Source organism: Lynx rufus, unplaced genomic scaffold, assembly GCF_022079265.1.
Source record: "Lynx rufus isolate CCGP_SWC_20201006 ecotype Redwood Valley unplaced genomic scaffold, mLynRuf1.p SCAF_4, whole genome shotgun sequence".
NCBI lineage: Eukaryota > Metazoa > Chordata > Mammalia > Carnivora > Felidae > Lynx > Lynx rufus.
In genome coordinates this window covers 150,350,283-150,372,764 of record NW_025814856.1, presented here as the reverse complement: position 1 = coordinate 150,372,764, position 22,482 = coordinate 150,350,283, and the positions used below count along the sequence as shown (strand labels likewise).

The 22,482-nt window shown below is 43.2% G+C and overlaps 1 protein-coding gene and 1 long non-coding RNA gene across 2 annotated transcripts in view; one reads left to right on the top strand and one right to left on the bottom strand.

Moving 5' to 3' along the window:
- The window catches only part of EXOC4 (exocyst complex component 4), a 756,122-nt gene that overhangs the window by 108,000 nt on the left and 625,640 nt on the right, over positions 1 to 22,482 (bottom strand). The window contains exon 14 of the mRNA XM_047095756.1: positions 10,318 to 10,496. Within this exon, the coding sequence (XP_046951712.1) occupies positions 10,318 to 10,496 (179 nt within the window). The remainder of the gene's footprint in view (positions 1 to 10,317; positions 10,497 to 22,482) is intronic.
- The window catches only part of LOC124523834 (uncharacterized), an 86,698-nt gene that overhangs the window by 9,506 nt on the left and 54,710 nt on the right, over positions 1 to 22,482 (top strand). The window contains exons 2-3 of the long non-coding RNA XR_006965110.1: positions 10,729 to 10,797; positions 18,582 to 18,640. This is a non-coding gene — a long non-coding RNA (uncharacterized LOC124523834). The remainder of the gene's footprint in view (positions 1 to 10,728; positions 10,798 to 18,581; positions 18,641 to 22,482) is intronic.

Genomic DNA, 22,482 nt, shown 5'->3' with positions numbered 1-22,482 from the left:
GCACTGGCCTTCTATAGCTTCACAATTGATAATCACCTCTGAGCTGAGGGAGGTCGGGTACTGCTTCCTAATCAGTATGCAGACAGGACCATGAACTCTACAGATGACCAGCTGATTGACAAGAAGGGAATTGTTTCTGGTTCTGTCTTTAAATAATAACAGAGTCCTCTTTTCACAGTTTTGAAGAACAAAAAGGGTATCTCTTTGAGATTCAACTCTGGCTTCTCAGATGGGCACTTGTACACAGAGGCGACTTTCAGAGACGCAGGTCCATTCTCAGACACATCCCATGACCTCTGAAACACTGGGGAACCCTGTGGACTGAGAGCCGTGATTTACTAGAAATGATTCGGGAGCACAGATGTTACAGTTTTAAACGCAACCAACCGTAGGACTTGAGATCAAAGAGAAGCTGGAAGGGGCGGGAGGAAAGTCCAGGCCCAGCACTAAGGGAGGAGAGCGATGAGTGAGAGCTCTAGTGAGAACACTGAGAGTAGGGACCTCGGGAACCCCATATGGAGTCCCCACAACACCCTGCTAACAGCTCCCAAGTTCATCATCTCATTTAATGGCTATGGCCACCCAAGGAGTATGTATCATGGTTTCTATTTGACAGGTAAAGAGACCTTTTTAGCTCAGAGAGGCTAAATAAATTCCCTGTGGTGATATAACCCCCTTCACGTGTCCCCAAGTGTACCTGCCTTCAAAGTCACATATGTGCTGTATGCCTCCTAGACCAGGAGAGGTACGGGAAAGAGTCTCTGAACTAAAAGAACATCGTAGGTATTCAGGGACAGGCAACAATGGCCACAAGTCAGGAGCCACGTGAGGGTACTCAATGAGAGGAAAGGGAGCCACAGGGTGGAAATGTTAAGAGGGCTGACCATCGTGTATCAGTGCTTAAAGTGTACTGAAAGCAAAGAAACATGGATCAGCCTGAAGCTGGAAGGATAATTAGCAGTAAGAGCGCACAGCACATCAATGCGGAGAAAGAGCTGGAGGGGTCCAGATGGTCTTTCTCATAAAATGAGAGAGGCACCAGCATCTCTACTGTTAGTGACAACAGGGTTTCAACAGAGTCCTACGAATCGGTGAGCATCCTCAGCACAGGGGCTTTTCACACAGTCCGTCCTTAGGATGAATTTCAAGCAGTTTATAAACAACAGAGTACAATGAAGACTGAAAGTGAACAAAATGGAATCATCGTAAAATCGTCATTTGGTGTTTTTACTCCTACAAAACGTATGATTAGTTGTGAAACTGGGTACAACACGGAAACGGACTTGGGACATTATTTTAAAAAGTGAGAAAAGCACATACAGAACTAGAAGCAGCGTCAATTAGGTAAGATCAAAATAAATTCGGAGTTGGACAGCGGACAGGAAACTCACGAACAAGATGTAAGGCCAGTGGTAATCGAATTTTCTCGGTAAAAATGCAATTAACCAAAGGCAGCGAATGTGGGCAGCATCACTGATAGAGGAAGGAAGGTGAGAGTGAGGCCACAGAAGGAAAGCCAGTTTAAGAAAATGACTACTAGCAAGACCAAAAACTGATTATGGCACAGAAAGCCTAACCTCAGAAAGACGAGGAGGGAAACGAAATATGCAGGGTCGGACTAAGCAATGCCTGGTGAGGAGCTGTCTGATAACAGTCTACAAATATTTGAAACTTGTAAATACCGAAGCAAGAGAGGAATTAGCTCGCGTGGAGTTCTAATTAAAAATAATCAGATGAAATTATGGCAGGGAAAACTCTGGCTTAATAGTTTGACAAACGCAAAGCTGAAACAGGACAGCGTCCCATGAGATCTTGGCTAGGGACATTTTTATTCTCATTTGTGTCAAGACAGGAAAACAAACAGCAGTAGGTGTGAGTATGTGGAGGGGTCCACATTTTATCTTACGTTTGCCAGTAAGGCAGAAAAAGCCCACGATAGTGAGCTCCAGCATGGGAGAATTCATATTCCATCTTCTAGAAAATGCTAAATTATAGTAGGCAATGCATAAAGGCCTCCTGGGACGCCACAAAACCACGTACGTGAGGGATGGGAGTATACAGACACCTGGACCTTTTCCATCTTTATTTTCAGTGATACAGTTGACTTGTAAACACTTCCACATTCATTCCATTGGTTTGGCAATTGCAGTCTTTCGTGTTAAGAGAGACAAGGATTCCTTGTGCCCTTCTCCTTTGGCTGTCCTGAGAAGGGTAGGAGGAATGGCTTTATTTATTTATTTTTTAATTAAAAAAAAATTTTTTTTTAAACGTTTATTTATTTCTGAGACAGAGAGAGACAGAGCATGAACGGGGGGAGGGTCAGAGAGAGAGGGAGACACAGAATCTGAAACAGGCTCCAGGCTCTGAGCTGTCAGCACAGAGCCCGACGCGGGGCTCGAACTCACAGACCGCGAGATCATGACCTGAGCTGAAGTCAGGCACTCAACCGAAGGAGCCTCCCAGGCGCCCCGATTGTGTAGGTTTCTTAAGGACTGTTTAGCACATATGGTAACTAAGAAGTAGCTATAGGCCCTAATCAAGTGGCTCAGGGTAGAAAAAACAGCTCCTCTCACACACAGACTTTCAGACCCACAAGATTATATAATCTATATCAACCGCATAATTGTTTAAGGTAGGTAACTAATTTTTTTTTTTTTAGCAGCGATTCAACTTGCCCAAACATTGAGCTTACAATAGATGCATTCATTCATCATGTTAAAAAATAGTCACCACGAAGATACACAGAACAATTTGTGGTGGATAAGTGGAAAGTCGATCCAGAATCCAGAAGGAACTGTCTAGAGAGGACTACATGAATTGGAGGCATAAAAATCAATCCCAGAACATCACCAGTGATAAGTCACACTGATAGGAGTTATTCTTGAAACGATTTGATGAGAATAGCACTTTATCTCTGTGGTTTTCCTTCCCCAAACCCATAAGCTCAGTCTCATCACGAAAAGAGATTAGGCAAACCCATACTGAAGGACGTTCTGCAAAATACCTGACCAGTTTTCCTTTCAAAGCGGTCACGGTCATCAAAAGCAAAGAAAGGCTAGGAAGCTGTCACAGTCTAGATGCACTCAAAGAGACATAATGACTAAATATATTATATCCCGGAGGGTATCCTGGAATGCAAAAAGGACATTAGGTAAAAACTAAGGAAGAGTCTCATAAAGTAAAGACATTAGTTAATAATAATAATAATAAGGTATCAATACTGGTTCATTAGTTGTGAGGAGTGTGTCAGTACTCATGTGAGATATTAACAGTCGGGAGAAATGGGTGTGAGACGCAAGGAAACTCTGACATTTCTGTCACTTTACTCTGAATCTAAAGCTCTTCCGAAATAAAAATTCTAATAAAAAATCCATGCCTGGACCCCCACAATGGACATACAGGCATTCAACAGTGAATGGAGGTAAGGGATTATATGAGCAGCTGGAGTCTTCAGGAACTGTGAGGGAAGCACAGCGACTGGAGAAAGGTCAGTGTACCAGCCAAGTTTGCAACACGCGAAAAAGGGAACCACAGTCATTTTATACTGGTTGACGTGAACGTTTCTAAAAATGATCACACAAATCAAATAATCAACCAAATTGTAACACAAACCATCTGAGGGCGTGCGCGTTTGCCGATGATACAAAATTATATTCCTGCAACAGTAAAACATCTGTCCCGCCCTGTACCTGACCGTGTTGGGAGACATGAAAGATGCTGAACCAGTTATGTAAATAATAGCACAGGGCAGTGTTTCCCACAAGTTGCTCCATGGAAGAAAAGTCCTGGGAGGTGCTTTGTGGTGAGAGAATTCACCGCTAAGTCTGGGAAACACTGAACCGCTGTAAATGTGGAGCATTCAGATGAGGAGCTGAATTTTGAGTTTTCTTTAAGTTTAATCCGCCACACAAGGGTAGGGGCTACTGGATAGGACAGTGCAGTATCTCGAATATATTACATATATTACATAACAAGACAGGTGGAGCTTCTTTTTTTTTTTTTTTTTTAAATTTTTTTTTTTCAACGTTTATTTATTTTTGGGACAGAGAGAGACAGAGAATGAACGGGGGAGGGGCAGAGAGAGAGGGAGACACAGAATCGGAAACAGGCTCCAGGCTCCGAGCCATCAGCCCAGAGCCTGACGCGGGGCTCGAACTCCCGGACCGCGAGATCGTGACCTGGCTGAAGTCGGACGCTTAACCGACTGCGCCACCCAGGCGCCCCTAGGTGGAGCTTCTAAGTAAGAGAATACCCATAGAACAAAAATAGAGAGTGACCAATTCGAGAAATGTTCTCCGACCACCATGATGAAATTCACGAGGGATACGTACAATAATCCTGTATATTTAAGGCCTAGAAATTCTGGTTACACACTGACAATGATGATCGGAAATGATCACAGGTTGGATGCTGGCATTAAAGTGCTTGCGTTAAAAAAAACACGATGACCCTCCGGGATGCTTTAATAGAAATATGGCATGAACGGCCTTGCTGGCACTGTCTTGGTCCCAGTCAAGACAATGAGGCAGCGGAGAGAAAATTAAAGTGGGAATTTGGAGGGCTGGATCCATCCCAGTTCAGGCACAGACATGCAGCGTGACCATTCTGAAGCCTCGATTTCCTCGTGTGCAAAATAAGGAGTTGGACCAGATGGTTTCTAAGATCCCTAGCAATAATTTCACTTCCAGAAAGAAGCATAATTTCACACACATCTTCACTACAGCGTTATTTGCAACAGCCAAGAGTTGGAAGCAACCCAAAAGTCCACTGACAGATGCGTGAATCTTAAAAAGGTGGTATACACATACAATGAAATATTTTTCAGCCATAAAAAAGAAGGAAATCCTATCACATGCTACAACATGGATGAATCTTGACGCCATTATGTTAAGTGAAATAGGCCAGTCCCAAGAAGATAAATTCGGTATGATTCCAAATAGGTAAGGGTATCTAAAGTCAAACTTCTAGAAACAGGAAGTAGAATGTGGCTCCCCGGGGCTGGGAGAGAGGGGAAATGGAGAATTGTTCCATGGGTATAGAGTTTGATGAAAAAGTTCTAGTGATCTGCTATACAATAATATATTTAACACTTCTGTACTGTATGCTTAAAAATGGTTTTTACAATTAGAAAGGAAGTGGATAAATAATTGTATAACTAATAGTACAATTCCAGAACCAATTCCAGGAACCAAAATTATGACATTTACTCAGTCTGGAGGTTAGAGGGATATTTTAACCTTTTGATTTCTTAAACTGGAAAAGAGTAGGGTATGGCATTTTATTGTTTATCATCCATGCATGTGGGTTCAGCAAGAACTTCAGTAATGAGAACTGTGAGCAGAGGTGGAGAAGCCTCGGTCAAAGTCACCTACAGAAGGGCCCACATTCACAAGCAGCCAAGTCTCCATCCAAGAGAGTGTCAGTGAACTTGGGCCTGCTCTGGGCTCCTAATTCTCCCACATTTGGTTGCCCTTGATTCAGAGACTGGGATCCTCAGGCCAGAAGTCTTAGTCTATCTAATCTGTAGAGATGGGCAGGTAGGGGCCAGGGAAATATTTTCAGACACATTTAGTATTTTACAGAGAAAACAGTCAACATTTAATTTCTGAAGAATATGACAGAAGAAAGAGGTTTAGACTGAAGCAAAGGGACTTTGGAGAAAGAAAGAAAAGAAAAGAAAAGAAAAGAAAAAAGAAAAGAAAAGAAAAAAGAAAAGAAAAGAAAAGAAAAGAAAAGAAAAGGAAAAGAAAAGAAAAGAAAAGAAAAGAAAAGAAAGAAAAGGACAGACCTCCCAGACGGTAAGGTTACTTGAAGAGCAGAATATGTAATCAAGGATGTTTTAGAATCTCTAATCCTGGAGATTTTTTTTACAGACTCCAAGCCAGAGAGGAGGCCCCCTGAGGAAGCAATGCAGACAGAATAAACCCTTGAGCCCTTTGTAGTCCTCTGTAGTCTATTTTTAAAAGCAACACATCCCTAAAACAAAAGGATACAATACAAAAGAACAGCATTAGTGTTCAAATTGAATACACTCCAATAATTTTTATGTAGGTCACATTTGCTGAGAATTTTCTTAACCACAACAGTTAATCTCAGAGTCTTTGTTTAGGATTTTTACACACAGCAGATATTACAAAGGGCAGATGTTATCTGGAATCTGTACTACAGGGCTGAAATTGTGATCAATGAGGGAAAATATGTATAAACCTAGATCCTGAACGCCCAGTGCTAACTATGATCCCGCTCAACTTCTTTGCACTGAAAATGTCCTGCATATAAAAGAGCTCTGGGAGTAGGAGACAGAGACTGAGGTACAAGTAGGGAGAAAAACAGACTCAGAAAACAAGATTTATACAAGGAGAATCAGAGAAACTCATGAAAGAAGGTCAAGCTGGGTCAACCCAAGACCTTTCTGGAACTGTTTCTGGAGCTCCTGGCAGAAATGCTCTTTTTGTCTGGGATCAAATAAATCCCGGGACTGCTGGTGGCCAAGGATGTTGCCATATACAAAGCGCTTGCCTGAGATGGAAAGGAATAAAGAGAAAATACCAGGAGACAGAAGAAGTGAGACAGAAAGCGGGAGGGAGAGAGAGTACAAAAGACCATGCAGAGGTGTGTAAGCATGTCTTTTAAACCTGGATCCAGCCACTCCTGAAGCCTTCTGATTAACCAGTTTTATGAGTCAATGCATTATTTTTTTTTCTTTCAATTAGTTTGTTTCTTTCACTGGAAAGAATCCTAAGTAGAACAGGCATAAGGAAGATGAGGGTGGTGGGGGTTACCTAAGGAAATGGAGCAGGAACTGAAGACTCCAGTAGGACAAAAGTAAGAACAGTGCCTTTGATGTAGGCAGGACCTATTTGAGGGGAGGAGACCCTTTGAGTATAGAGAGACAGAGTGACATTTAGGCAAACACCAAAAGAAAAATTATCTTTGAAGAAATGGTCAACTTTGACCTCTTGGACAAATGGGCAACCATGTCCTACCTCTAAAAGGCAATACTCTCTTCTTTTTTGTTTTTTTAAATATTTAAAAAAATTTTTATTTATTTGAGAGAGAGAGAGAGCATGAGCAGGGAGAGGGGCAGAAGGGGAGGGGGAGGGGGGGGGAGAGAGAGAGAGAGAGAGAGAGAATGAATCCCAAGTGGGCAACACACTCATCATGGAGCCCAACATGGGGCTTGATCCCAGGACCCTGGCATCATGACCTGAGCTAAAACCAAGAGTCAGATGCTCAACCAACCGAGCTGCCCCAGCGCCCACTATACTCTCTTCTGTATGACGTGGATGTTTCGGGAGGGTGAGAGTCCTGCTGTACTGTCTGGACAAATATTCTACTATGAAAATAATTCTCTGCCAACTTGCTCTACTCCCTCACATTAATAGCTTCCGCATTATACCAAAGCCTGGTATTTACCATACCAAACGATGAACAGGATGCAGAACGAGAAATAAACCTACAATCTTTTCTGGATTTCTTCCCATCCTGCTGAGGATCTATGAGTGCTAGATAAAAGGCTGGCATTCCCTTCATGTTATCCAATCTCTGGATTTGGAAACGCTTTTGTTGAGGTGATCATTTAGTTCACTTTTCAAAAGAATAATAAAGACCTGTCCCTTATTCCCTTTCTAGAGTCACACTGACATGGGGCAATCAAAGTAACCCATTATCAGAGAATTCCCTGCATTGCTCAAATTATAAACATCAATGGGCACCTCTCTTGGGAATTCAAAGAACAGACGAGTGTGGGTGAGCTAGGCTCGTTGTTAGCGGAATAAACCAGGTTTGCTTGGTGCTTTGTTTTAGCAAAGACAACATAAGTAGTGATTATAGTTCACTTGGGTTTTGTACTGATCATCAAAATGCTGACAGTCACTTAAATCACTCACTGGGTGGAATAATCACCGTGAAAGGAACCGAGAGAGTATAACTTATATTATAAAATGGAACTGAGCACAGGAGACAAAGTATTAATGGGTGTGGTCGAAGAGATCTTTGTCAGAATAACAGAGATGAATAAGGCAAGAATTAGACATCAAGTGTACTAGGGACTCTCAGTGACATGAAGACAACAGCTAAATTGTGCAATTACAAAGTTGAGCGTAACTCAGAGAACATCTTTCTTTTTGAAAACAGATGATGCCAGGTTAGCCTGGCAGTGGCTTACTGTAGAGGTTATGTACTGTCTTGCTGTGTAAAAACCCTTTTAAAATGGACAGAACAGAAATCTGGAATGCTGAGCCACCGAAATAAGCGACTGCATTATTAAACATTAGATGTTGATGGCCCACCAAGCGAGAGGACCCCTTCCAATCATCACTAATAAGCCAACCCAACCAGCCCGGCATTTGTAAGGGTCAAAGGAAAAACCGGGAAAAGAAGCACGGGGTCCCTTTAGGGGACTGTTTATTTGGCAATTATCAAAAGGGCAATTAGCTCTGACTTTTCTTTGTGGTGGAGTGGGGTGGGACTGGGAGATAAAACGGATAATTTAGACAACTGCTTGTAACAGATTGCCTGATAATGACAGGATTAGCAAGTTGAGGGCCTTTCAAGGATATCTACAGATCTGCGCAGGCCCAACACTGTGCCCAAACTATCCAATTCTTATAGATTCTGAGAATAAATATGTGTAATTTTATCCTCAGAGAAAAAGTAATGCTAAATAATAAAGAGTATAAAAATAAAAGTATAAATAAAAAGTAGTATTTCAAGAGGATTTCTAAAGCAGAGTTTATAATCTTGCTCAAAGTCCCTTCCTTCTGTCCATTTTCCCCACCTGCTACTGACCTTCAGGATAGCTACACAATCAGCATGAGACCAGTTGAGCAGTGAGCATTCAAGGGACTCCGAGACTCTCTGGGTCCATATGGCAGGGGAGAATTTACCCCTGTGAGTTTCAGCCATACCTCTTCCCATCTCTAGGCTGGAAACCGTGGTTAATCAAATAATGACTTTTCAAAAGACAATGATAATAACTTACACTGAAGTTCAGTCCAAACAATGCAAGTATTTTCTTTCTAATTATCTCCTAACATTAACTCTAATATTAAGTTCAAAGCCGATCGTTTCTTTCATGTTATTGCTGTTATGTTACTTTTTTCTGTTGTTTATTTATGCACTCAAATCTGTCAGTGCCTTTATTCCTTCTTCCTATCATTTTTTCTTTGCTTTTATTTTAACTGCCTAACACATACTTCTGAACTAATGCCTTAAAAAAAAAGGATTTATTGGGGTGCCTGGGTGGCTCAGCTGGTTAAGCGTCTGACTCTTGACTCAGCTCAGGTCATGATCTCACACTTTGTGGGTTTGAGCCCCGTGTCTGGCTCTGTGCTGACAGTGCAGAGCCTGCTTGGGATTCTCTCTCTCTCCCTCTCTCTCTCTGCCCTACCTCTCCCTTTCTCTCTCTCTCCCTCTCTCCTTCAAAATAAATAAATAAGGGGTGCCTGGGTGGCTCAGTAATTTAAGCATCTGACTTTGGCTCAGATCATGATCTCATGGTTTGTGAGTTTGAGCCTCATGTCGGGCTCTCTGCTGTCAGTGTAGAGCCTGCTTCAGATCCTCTGTCCCCCTCTCTCTCTGCTCCTCCCCTGCTCATTCTCTCTCTCTCTCTCTCAAAAATAAATGAACACTAAAAAAGATAAACTTAAAAAAATTTTTTAATTTAAAAACTACTTATTTTATAGTTATTGAATAAAGTTCATGGGCCTTAAAGTTTTCAAATGATGTCTCTCAGAGTCAATGGTCCTCAATGGAAAAAAGTTTCCTGTTTTTATTTCATATCCTATACGTTCCTTTCCTTGAATCCTATGGTTATCTCTCATCCATCTCTTTTCGGGAATAACTGTTTTTCCCATTTTTTTATTTCCTAGCATCTTCGTCACTTCTATCATTCTCTTGTTAGACAGTTTTTCATTAAAATGAAAACATTAGCTGTGTGCTCAGCTCTGAGATACTGTTTCCATCCTTGAGAAGTTATTGTGAGGAGGGCAAAGGTGTTGCTTTCTGTTCCTGAGACACAATGGTGTGTTCTTACACGATTTTATGTTTCGAAGGTTTAACATCAAGCTATGTGAACACGAACCTTTTTTGGCCTTCCACGTCTCACACAGGAAAGCCGAGATTACGTCCTTTGTGGTTCTTCTAAAGGACGTAAGGCACAGCCCAAGCAGAATTCTTGCACGGATCTAGCACAGACCTTCTGACAACCTGGCCTTCCCTCATATGGGGACCTGTACACGCACTCACATTTCCAATGAAACTACTCAGTCTAGTTCCTCTGCTGTCCCCAAAACAGCCGCCATGATAGATACTTACTCTGGGATGTAGAAAGATTGGAGAAAGCTGACTTTGTTCGACCTGCTAACCATTCCAGGCTTTCATGCATGTTGGCCAAAGCTTTGAGGTCACTGACATCACGGAGGATGTCTTGCGGAGGGATTAATTTGTCACCCAGGTTCCCAATGAGAACTTCTGACTCCTTACCAAAGGCTGCCCTGAAAAACAAATCAGAAACATACTTCACACACAGCACAGAAAAGAGAGGGGGTGGGCAGTACTTTTTAAGGCATGTCTAGCACTGTGTTATTTGTTATAGTCGCTATTTCATAGCATGCTATCTTTCCTATAAGTTTAGCAAACTACCGTATACCTGCTTAAAATTACTCTAATTGGAGAAAGATGGTTCTTAGAAGAATGAAGTTCCCCTGACACTTATGCCTTCAACAGGAACCGGCATGGACCTGACCTAGACGGTGATGGTCGCTGGGGATGGCTTTGATGGCTGCTCTCTTGTGGGTACGTCCTTGCCTCTTCTGTTATGGATGTTGCTGAACAACATTAAAAACGTACACGGTTGAAGGTTATTGTAATACATAAAACCACCAAGTTAATCAGCTAGAAAATGTTTTAGAATGTTCAAAAGCAAAGAGGGTCCAGCCTCTTAAGACAGCAGATTATAGTTCAGATGGACAGGCCTCGTTCATTCACTCGTTTACTTGTTCTAAAAGGAATCTGAAGCGAATGAACTACAAAGCATTAAGCTATGTGTTGCTCGAAAAGAGAAACCAGTAAAAATCAATGCTGGATCGTCTGACTGGAAAAACAGAGTCAGGTGGTCTTCGCACAAATCTGTGTCCTCATGACAGTTTGGTGGTGGTGGGGGTGGGGGTGCTGAAAAACCAAATTCTGTGGGCTCACAGAAGGAGGGGGCAGAGGGGCCCCTGAAGACCATACAGCACTGCCCCTGCACAGTGCAGAAACGGAGGCCCAGAGGTGAACCGTTTTGCCCAAATAACACACAAGGGGCAGAGCTGGGACTCAGTCTAATTCCCACAGTGCCCTTTCTTTCAAAAAGACAGAGGGCTGATGTGACAGAAGACGACCGAGGACGCTAGGGAGAAAAATCTGGTCTTTTAGGGCAAGTTCCACACAGGTGAGTAAGCAGAGTTGCGGCTGGTGGAGGTTGGAACAGGCACCTGGAGAGTTTTCTGTTCAGTCCCAAGGCTTTTGAAACCTCAGAACACCTTAAGTGAGCAGGAGCAAAGGGTTTATTTAAGTAGAACAAACCGAATGAAGTGTCCAGCAGGCAGTGATTAGTAGCAGCTGACATATAGTCAGAAGGATGCTTAATTGACACATAGGCCCGTAGGGCCCAGCACTAGAGCAGACGCTCCACGTTGAGAAAAACGCCTGCTGTGAATTAAATGCTTCATAAAGAAGGTTTACGCTGCCAAGTAGTGACTCGCCATTAGGCTTTTTGTTTCAACGGAGAGTTTCGGACATTTTCGAATGTTTCGCGCATTTTTTAAGGAAGTCATAATTGGCCGAGTCGGGTAAGCTGTGGTCCCAGAGGCAACACGTAGCCAGCCCAGGAACCTCGGAGCGTGCGTACGAGCCTTTACGCAGAGGTCACGTAAAAACGTCTTGGGGTGGGACCCAAAAGTTTGCGTTTCTAACTCGTTTCAGGCCCTTGTCTGGGAAGCACGCGTTCTTTGAGCACAAAGAGTTGCAGCCCAGGCTTCAAAGTCAGACCAAAGACACATCTGGGGCTGAATTCTCAGTCTGTCATTGACCGTGTGAATCGCCTTCGCTTCTCCGAGCACCGTTAGCTAGGGGCGGTAGTGGTGTCCTCATAGGAAGTAACGTAAAAATAGAGGGGATTTAAGAAGTCTTTACTGGGAAAATTTCAGTAATTACGCACGCAGAGAGAAGCGTACAATAACCCCCCGTGTAGCCAATGCTCAGCTTCAATTATTAGCAACTCATGGTAAGCCTTAGTTCATCTATCCTCATCCACTCCCCATCTGCCTTGGAGTATTTTTGTTTCTTTTGTTTTGGAGAGAGAGATTGAGGGAGCTTGTGCCCACGCACATGAGAAAGCGAGGGTCAGGGGTGGGGAGAATCTTAAGGAGGCTCAGTGCTCAGCGTGGAGCCTGACGTGGGGCTCGATCCCATGACCCTGTGATCATGGCCCGAGCAGAAATCAAGAGATGGATGCCTCAGTGGTTTCGTAGGTTAAGCATCTGACTCTTGATTTCAGCTCGGGTCACGATCTCATGGCTTGTGAGTTCGAGCCCCCAGGTCGGGCTCCATGCCGATAACGCAGAGCCTGCTTGGGATTTGTTCTCTCTCCCAAAATAAATAAATAAACTTAAAAAACAAGCAAACAAAAACAGTCAGACACTCAACCAGCTGAGCCACCCAGGCGCCCCTCTCCTTGTCTTGCAGTATTTTGAAACAAATCATTCAGGTGATGGTAAGTGCATGGAACTTGGTGAAAGGTAACAAGTTGTAGTTCTAACACTCTGGCCTGTTGAGATGGCTGGTTTATTTAGTGCCAACCCAGGGTGCGCTACTATGAATGAATTGAAATAGGTGAGTGATCAGAAGTAAATAAATTAGATCTCAAGGGCTCGTTTTACAAGTGGGGCCTTGTAACATCACAGCACATATCACTGTGTCTCACAGTCCAGACTTGCCAGAATCTCCAAGAGGTAAATTACTGTGACAGAAGCCCCTGGTTGCCGAGCCAGTATCCATTATCCCATATGCCTTCTTAGTAAAAGGACCCTGGTATTGTTGGGGTCAGCAACGTACGCGACTTAAAAACAAAACAAAACAAAAACGCCCCTCAATTTCCCCGCCCTTGTGGCAGATGTAGCTCTAAACCGAAATCAGGAGCTGGGCTTCCAGGAAAGCTCTTTGAAGAGTCTTAGCTGGCCGGGGCCTCTTTTGCCTTCTCCCTTTCTGGAATGCAGTCGTGCTTCTTCGAACATCAGGTGAGTATGAGTATGAAAACAATGCTCAGAATGATAGAGGCCCAGGTGGGCGGTGTGCGTGCCCCAGCGTCACCACGGAGCTGCGATACGGCCGGAGACAATGCACTTCTGGGCTTCAAGTTACGGGAGGGACAGCGAAACCCTATTTGTTTAAGCCACCGCTATTCCAAGTTTCTGCTACCGGCAACGAAATGCAATTTCTAACTGACACAATGATCTAATTAGCATACATGATGTCACGCTCAGAGAACTTTTCTGAATTTAGATATCCCTAAAATCAAGTTACGGGGAAAGGCAAAACAATGTCTCCTCCTTGCTTTGAGCCCAGCAGACAGTTATAATATCTTCCCTGTGGCTGTCACTCAGTCAAGTTGTAAATATTTAGTTTTCTTAATCTGTCCTTACGTATCAACTCTCCCAGCCCCTTAATCATCTTTGATAGATACAACACAAAAAAATGCCTCTGAGCTGGGTGGTTAAAAAGCAACAGGGGAGGCAAACAGCTTTGAAAATCAGGCTCGGAGGCATTTTCATGCATGTAGGTGTAACCCTGGGTGCAATGTGACAATCAAGACAAATGTATTTATGTGGAAGTCTAATCTGCTTGGGTGGGGCTCTCTGGGCCCTGGGCATGTCTGTGGTGCACCTTCCAGCACTGGATGCCTATCCCATTTCCCTTTGGTTCACTCCGATTTGCTTAACCTCCTCCGACGGGAGAGCAACAGACTGAGGAAAACACAAACTGCCTCATGTTGAATACATAGTAGACATCTCATTTGACAGGAATCCATAATCACCCCCTAACAACCTGGAGAGAGCACAGAAACCATGACATTGAGGATAAATGATTGACAGCTAAAACTATTTCACACAAGAAATCATTCCTTCGAGGATTTGTGGGTGTCAAAGAGCTTGGTGGATGGTTTTTATGTGTTACAATAACCTTAGGGGATGGCTTTAGTTGCTCGACTGTGGATCTTTTTCTAAACCCTCTAATTTATTAAATAAATTATGGTATATCCACACTGTGGAAAGCTATGCAGTCATTAGAAATTATATAGTAAAAAATACTTGCTACCACAGAAAAATGTTTCCTCTGGCTTATTTTTAACCATGATCTGCAGCCGAGTAAAACAAGCTGTTATAAAACTCTATGATATTAAAAAAGAAAATGATTATGTATCTATATGAACTAAAAAAGACTGGACTGGATATCTACATACCAAGATGTGCACTGTGTAACAAGATCATGCTTTGTGCTTCTCTGTATTTTCTATATTTTCTCCAGAGAACATGTATACTTTTTAGTTAAAAACAAAACCTGGGAGGGGCGCCTGGGTGGCTCAGTCGGTTGAACGGTTAAGTGTCCGACTTTGGCTCAGGTCATGATCTCACAGCTGGTGGGTTCGAGCCCCGTGTCTGGGCTCTGTGCTGACAGCTCGGAGCCTGGAGCCTGCTTCAGATTCTGTGTCCTCCTCTCTCCACTCCTCCCCTGCTCAGGCTCTGTCTTTCTCTCTCAAAAATAAACATTAAAACCAACAAACCCAAAAAACAAAACAAAAACACCGAAGTTGGTAACCCTACCACAAATGAATGAGAAAATCTTTCAAAGGGCCGTATCAAGAATTTTAGCACGGAAAATTGGAAGACATGGATACTATAGTTATTTTAGCCAAACTGGGAGACAATGACCGGTCGGCTGGTCTGAAGGCTGGTGTGGGCTGTGGCTCCAGGTTTGCTCAAGATGAGTCACTGTCCACCACAGAGGGTCTCACTGCCAGAATGCCTACCACCCAGCACCTGGGCCAATATTTCCAGATCCAAATTTCTACTCACTCTTCCTCTCCTGCTTGTTATGTAAGCACATTAATTAAGGAGCACATGACGTATATTTGAGTGAAACGGCAACAGAACAATCATTACCTTGAGAAGGTGAAGTAACAGAAATTCAGAAGTAACAGGCACCCGCTAATTGCCCACAGACCATTTGTCAGAGCCGGGAACAGGAATCAGAACTCAAAGCTGTGTGTTTTAGGTACCGGGGCCCATGTGAGGCGCCACCTTCATCATCAGTAGGCCAACACGCTCGCGTAGGGGCCCATGAAAACCACAGAAGTGTCGAGCCTGTTAAGCTTAATTTTAGCACACAATTATAATCTTTAAAAGCTTGATCTGACAAGAATTCATTTAGGAGATTTTGCCAAGAGTGTAAAACCTGTTTAATTTAATTTTACCACACAATTATAATCTTTAAGGAGGTCTATCTGACAAGAATTCATTTAAGAGAATTTTGCCGGAGATGCCGAAAATTGTCTCCGTTTAGTCTTTAAATAGTTCTGTTATCCGCTGAAATCTTAGCAAGGAAAAAAAAAAAATCTGCATTTTCAGCAGACTAAATGCATTTCTGAAAGAAACACTGCAAATAGTTTCAACATGATTGACCTGCAGATCTGGGCTATGTTTGATCACATGACATTGTATACTCAGACTCACTGCTTGCTCTCCCAGCAAATCTCCCCCAGTCTCCCACCTCGGCTTCACCCCTGCCGTGTGAGAACTGCCCCAGGAGTCAGGGAAACCCTGCCAGAGTGCACTCCTCTCTGATCCAGGACAGGGCAGGGAGGAACCAGGACTGGCTCATATAGCGAACCGGACTCACGCAGACTTCTTGCACCTTCGAAGGGGCAGTATTGTGCCCCCGCGCTGTAACAGCCCCTCGACGACGTGTTGAACTGCTTCCCCTGCCTGAAATGTTTCCAGAAGTACCGCTTTCCTCAAGGTCTTCCTCAACAATCCTGCTAATCCTGTTTGACCAAGAAACTCATTTTGGCCAAGAAACTCATTTTGCAGCAAAAGAAGTAAGGCAGAGCTGATGTTCCCGGAATTCCCGTCTTGTTGCATACCCAATCCCCCGGGGGGTGGTGGGGGGGGGGAACTGGCCTGATGGAAGGGTTGGCCTATGTAGGATTCAGCTATGGTCCAGCTGGAAGGCAACACCTCTAAGGCTGGAGTGCTGAGGGCCTGACTCAGAGACCCACATAGAGTATTTTTCCCCCCAATGACAAGAAAATATGGGTCTGGGGACTAAGGAATAAAAGTAGCAATGGGCTCTCCTCTCTTATGGAGGGTCTACTCTTGCCTCACCCCCCCCCCCCCCACATGGCACTAGGCCACTTTTCAGGTGTTCAGGAAGGAAGGTCTCCATCAGAGGATACAACAATGACCACATTAAATTGGTAGCAGAGACTGTCATGTGGTTTTCTGGGCTTCTCACCACTGAGCCCGCAGGCAGAGAGAGGCATTACTTTGATGCCTGGAATGACGGGCCTCAATTGCCAAGAGGGGGACATGTGTTGCTTCTGCACAATCAGGGCGGGCAGGACTACGTCAGATTCACTGGGCTCCATCTGAGTGTTTCCATGTCCATGGTGAAATTAGTGGAAAAACCAGGGCAGCCTAATAAAGGCAGAGCTGCTAAGAACTCAGGTCTCTCAGGAACAAAGGCTCTATTCAACACATCCAGGTGGAGGACCCTGACCACCTGAGGTGCTGGCAGAGGGCGAGGGCACCATGGAATGGGTGGTTAGAAAAAGGAAGTCATCAATATCATCTGTTGCTTCTGACCAGTTACACGGGCTGTGGCAGCCTGCATATTTACGCATATATCAGCCAATGGTTTCTTTTTGTTTTCCACTCCCCCTACTACATTTTATTTACAGTAAAATATACATAACATGAAGCTGACCATTTAACCATTTTTAAGTGTACAGTTCAATGGCATTAAGTACACTCACCACGTGCCATCATCGCTATCTCTTTCCAGAGCTTTTCCATCATCCCAAACAGAAACTATTCCCATTAAACAGTAACTTTATTGCTGGACGGCTGGATCATAGGGTGATTCTGCGTTAGCTTTTTCAGGGACTACCAAAATGCCTTCCACAGTGGCTGTACCATTTTACATTCCTACCAGCAATGCACAGGGGGTTCTAATTTCTCCATATACTTGCCAAAATGTGCTATTTTCTGGTTTTAAAATTTTTAATTAATTTTTAAATAACAGCCGTCCTAATGGGTGTGAGGTGGCATCTTCCCCACTCGTTTTATATGAGGAACTGGTAGTGATCAACATTCCAGTTTCATTCAGAGGTCACCAGATAGGAGAAGTCACATTTGACCTGACCAGGGAGGACACCGGAAATCCTAGACTTGAGATTAACACACTGAGTGATGAGACAGACTCTCCCTTGTTGGGGGAGGGGGGAAGGAATGCCTTAATAGGATGAATAGCAGCCTGGATGAAGCAGAAGGAAGAAGTTCTAAGCTACTGGCATAAAGGTAACAAGGATACAGAGTAACAAGTCCCAGGCCTGTTTACCCTAAGATCTATTCCTCACCTTTCCCTTCTCTGATCTATACTGGGGGTGGGGGGCAGGCAGGGGCCGACCCTTGTAGGCTGTTTTCCAGGTTCCCAGCTGGGTTCTGACAATGGGAGGCCCTAGGTCGGGGATGTTGACGGCCAAAGGCAAGGCGAAGGCAGGGCACTTATCCCCCTCCCTCTCGCCTTTGGGCGATGTCTCTGGCAACAGATGCATCTCCTTCCTGGCTGCAGATCCTACCAGGCCCCAACTTACTTTGGGTGCCTCTGTGTTCTGGTAAATGCCTCTCTCCTTTGGCATTCTGGCTAAAGGGAGATCGTGGCTTCTTACCGTTGGGTTATTGTAATGTCCCTGTTTGATACATCCTCATTAAAATGTATAACCAATTCCCTGCATTAAATTCTCCTGGAGGTAAATAGTTGACATGGTTTCTGTTTTCCACATTAGACCTTGACTTACATAAGACCCAATAATGATGTCTTACCATATTCAATGCTACTGGGGATGGAGTCAATTATTTGGCTTGGGAATTAATTAGTTCTGTTGTGTAGGCAGAGAAACTGAGACTGGTTAAGGTGACCTGTAGGAGATGACTTAGCCGTTATCTGTCAGAGCCTAAACCGATGAAGGTTATAAAAAGGTCAGGTCATCCACCTCGATTCCTAATAATACCGACTGATTCTATTGAGATGTGACAATGACACATCCATTTATCACTTCTGCTTTTTACAACTGCTCAATCTTCAACCCTTTCAAAACTTAATTTGTCTGTGTCAAAAATAATGGGGGTAGTACCATTCTGATGGGTTCTTTAATCAGGTTTTCAAAAACTGTTTTTCTAAGATGATCTTGGCTAAACCCTCATAAATAAGAATAAAACAGCCCAGTTATCCTGATTACAATATTATTTTTTTCCTCCTAGAAAATGCTAAAACTCATCACTAAGTCTCCCCTTCAGTGGTTTTGCATGCACACTCTCACGTGAGTAGCTATTTTTCACATTTAATAAGTAATTGCTCTTCTTCAGAAATTTGTCTCCATCAATAATCACAATCAAGGGTTTTTGTCGTTGGCGTTCTTTGCCTACCGTTCCTCTGCCTTGTAAAAACTTGCAATGCTCTGGCCTGGCTAGATGGGGCTGAGAAGTCCACAAATCTGTTCAGAGACAGAACCGGGAAGGAGTCCGGGAGGGGCCTTCTCCACAATCAAGGTGAATATTTAAAATATCAGCAACTTTTCTGCTCCTGGGTCCTGCTTGGGGCTTAGAAGAGCATTAATTTATTGTTACTTTTTTTTTTTTTTTTTTTCCCCTGGTCGCAGGGAAATTGTAGTTTCTGGGTTTCTACTCCTGGATGACAGCCAGGAAAAATTAATCATGACCATCTTGGGGGCGGGGGTGGGGGTTTGACCACCAGCTCTTTCTCTTGTTTCTTTAAATCTGCTTGCTCACTGAGACAGGCACCAAACACTGGACTCACGGATTTCTTATATTCTGGCACTGAGAGGGATCTCGGCGGGTAGCGAAACCAGTGGTCCTCACTCTGGCTATACCTTAAAAGCTTAACTAGTAAAGCATAAACAAAATTCCCCATGCCAAACTCCATGTGCAAAAATTCTGATCTAATTGGTCACGGGTGGGGCTCAGGCATGGACATTTTTAAAAAGAGTGGCTTTCCTGGAATATATTTCCTATGTTGTAAAATTTACCCAGTTAACATGAGCAGTTCAATAGTTTTCAGTCCATCACAGTTACGCGACCATACCACGATGTGGAACATTTTCATTACTTCAAAAACAAACGCTGTCTGTACCCATTAGACTTTATACTTAATTCCCAACCCCGACCCTCCAGCCCCAAGTAAGTACTACTCTACTTTCTATCTCAATAGATTTCCCTATTTTGGACTTCATCTATATTCATATAAAAGGAATCATACGGTAGGTCGTCTTTTGTGACTGACTTCTTTTACTTACCATGTTTTCAAGGTTCATCTGTGTTCATTTCTTGTATTACCAGATAATAGTCCATCGTATGGATATGCCACATTTTGTTTATCCATTCATCAGTTGATGGACATTAGGGTTGTTTCCACTTCTAGGCGATTGTGAGTATTGCTGCTATGAGCTTTCATGTATACATCTTTGTGTGGGGGTGTGTTTTCATTTCTCTAGGTATATACACCTGGGAGTGCAACTGGTGGGTCATATGGTGACTATCTTTAACCTTTCAAGGAAATATCATATTGTATTCCAAAATGGCGGCACCATTTTCCAGCGGTATATGTGGGCTCTGATTTCTCGACACCCTTGCCAACTGTTGTTATTATCTGTCTTTTTAAAAACTACAGTCATCTTAGTGTATGTGAAGAAGCATTTATCTCAGTGTAGTTTTGATTTGCATTTCCTTGATGGCTAATGATATTGAGCATCTTTTCATGTGTTTATTGACCATCTGTATATCTTCCTTAGAGAAATGTCAATTGTGATCCTTTGTTCATTTTTTAATTGGGTTATTTGTCTTTTTATTATTGACTCATCCATTTGTTAGCAGATACATACGAGGAATCCACCATTACCCAGGCTCTGTCTTAGATCCTGTGGTGGGATCAAAACCCACTAGAATAATTTCATAGTCCGCTAATATGCCATAACCCAGAGTTTGAAAAATACTGTGTTAAATTGTGCCTGGCTCTATGAATGTGTTCCTTGACTGGGTTTCCCAAAGATGGTGAACATTTATGAAGCATTTTATAGGGAAACTAAAACACACAAAGGAAGATGTGTTCATTTGCACACTGTAGCAAAAGTGTGAACAGTTTCTGTTCTTAGTTTACTGATCAGGGCCATAATAAGCCACACTGCCCCTCACAAGTTACAGTAGCTTTAGGGTTTCACTTTGCCCAGGGATTCCACAGCCCTCAGTCTTGCCACCTCAAGACACACAAAAATTGCTTCTTATCAAGGAATTGGACTTTCTTGAGCACTCAACTCTCAAGTAGTGCTGAAGCAGGGGAGACACACATCTGTCAAATCTCAGAACAGCCTCTTTTCTATTTTGTAAAACCAAGTCTAATCACAGGAGTCCTTAAAAGTGGAGAACCCTTCCTGGCTGTGGTCAGGGAGAGACATGATGATGGAAGAAGGTCAGAGAGGTGTCATGTTGCTGCCTTTGAAGAAGGAGGGAGACCAAAAAATGAGGGTGGCCTCTAAACGCTGGAGAAGGCGAGGAAATGGAATCTCCCTTAGAACGTTCAGAAAGGAATGCTGCCCTGCTGACATCCTGATTTTAGCCCACTGAGACCTGTGTTAGACTTCTAGCCTACAGAACTGTAAGAAAATGGATCTGTGTTGTTTTAAGCCACTAACTTTGTTGTGGTAAATTGTTAATGCACGCATCATAAAATGAATATATGTGGTAATGATGTGCATGTGTTAGGCGAGTGCCCTTGTCCTTGGGAGATGTACGCTCAAGTGTCTAAGAGTGAAAGGGCACCATGTCTTTAGCCTACTTTTGATGGTTTGGCAAGAGAGAAGTATGTGCATTTATTTCGGAGAGAATGGAGTAGGTATGGCGAGATGTGAACGGTCAGTAAATCTAAGTCAAGGCATACATGCATTCACTGGACTGTTATTTCAACTCTTCTGTGAATTTATCAGTAAAAAAAAAAAAAGTTTAAGTTCAGGAAAAACAAAAAAAGCGAGAAACAGATGGATAATTGTGGCGCTTTTCAAAATCACTGCCCAAAACAGTTTCTAGGAGAGCAATCTCCTAGGAATCACTCCCTAGCTGGATCCCTTGACAGGGCTTTTTAAGTTTCTTGCCAGTGCACCGAGTTTCTGAAAACGAAGGTTCAATACAAGGTATAACATAACATGTATGAGGACACTTTCACGTGCCAAATTAAAAACTTGAACAATATTACTAAAGCAATCAGAACTGTTGCGAACTGTCTTTGCCATTCTCATTTCAAATCTGGAGAGAGAAAATGCAGAATGACAGCCAGTTATGTTTTGACATGTTTAATCCACGCAGGCATAAATGCATAATTTCTTCTGTCAGTCCATCTTTCCGTCCTTGTATAAGAATTCTGGAGTCGTTTATGTGTTGTGTTCTTAAGGGTGAGCACAGAAAAACTATTATGCTCAGATAAGTCTCTTCTCGAAAAAAATGGCTTAGAGCCACCAAGGTGATGGCGGGGCAAAGGCACCATTCTGCTAAAGGGAGTTTCACCTCCATGAGGGTTCCCTGTCTAAAAGAGAGCCATGAAACCATCACCCTTTTCATCACAAAGCCTATAGAGGCTGGGTTGGGAGCAAAACACTGGGGTTCAAATAGTGAGTCTCTCTCTGATTAGAGGCCAAGATTGTAATCACAGGTCAATGTAAGTGACTGGGTGATGAGTCCCAGTACGCTATGGAAATTCATTATGTACAAACAAGACACAATAAAACAAACCTCTGATTCTATTTGACTCAGAACTGCATTAAGTCATATGAACAAGAATTCTTTAAATTTTTCTTTTTTTTTTTTTTTCCAACGTTTATTTATTTTTTAAGACAGAGAGAGACAGAGCATGAACGGGGCAGGGGCAGAGAGAGAGGGAGACACAGAATCGGAAACAGGCTCCAGGCTCTGAGCCATCAGCCCAGAGCCCGACGCGGGGCTCGAACTCACGGACCGCGAGATCGTGACCTGGCTGAAGTCGGACGCTTAACCGACTGCGCCACCCAGGCGCCCCAAATTCTTTAAATTTTTCTATAATTATAGTTTAATTTCTCATTTTTCTTCTCTAGCAGCATTTTATGCTTTTGCCTGTATTACT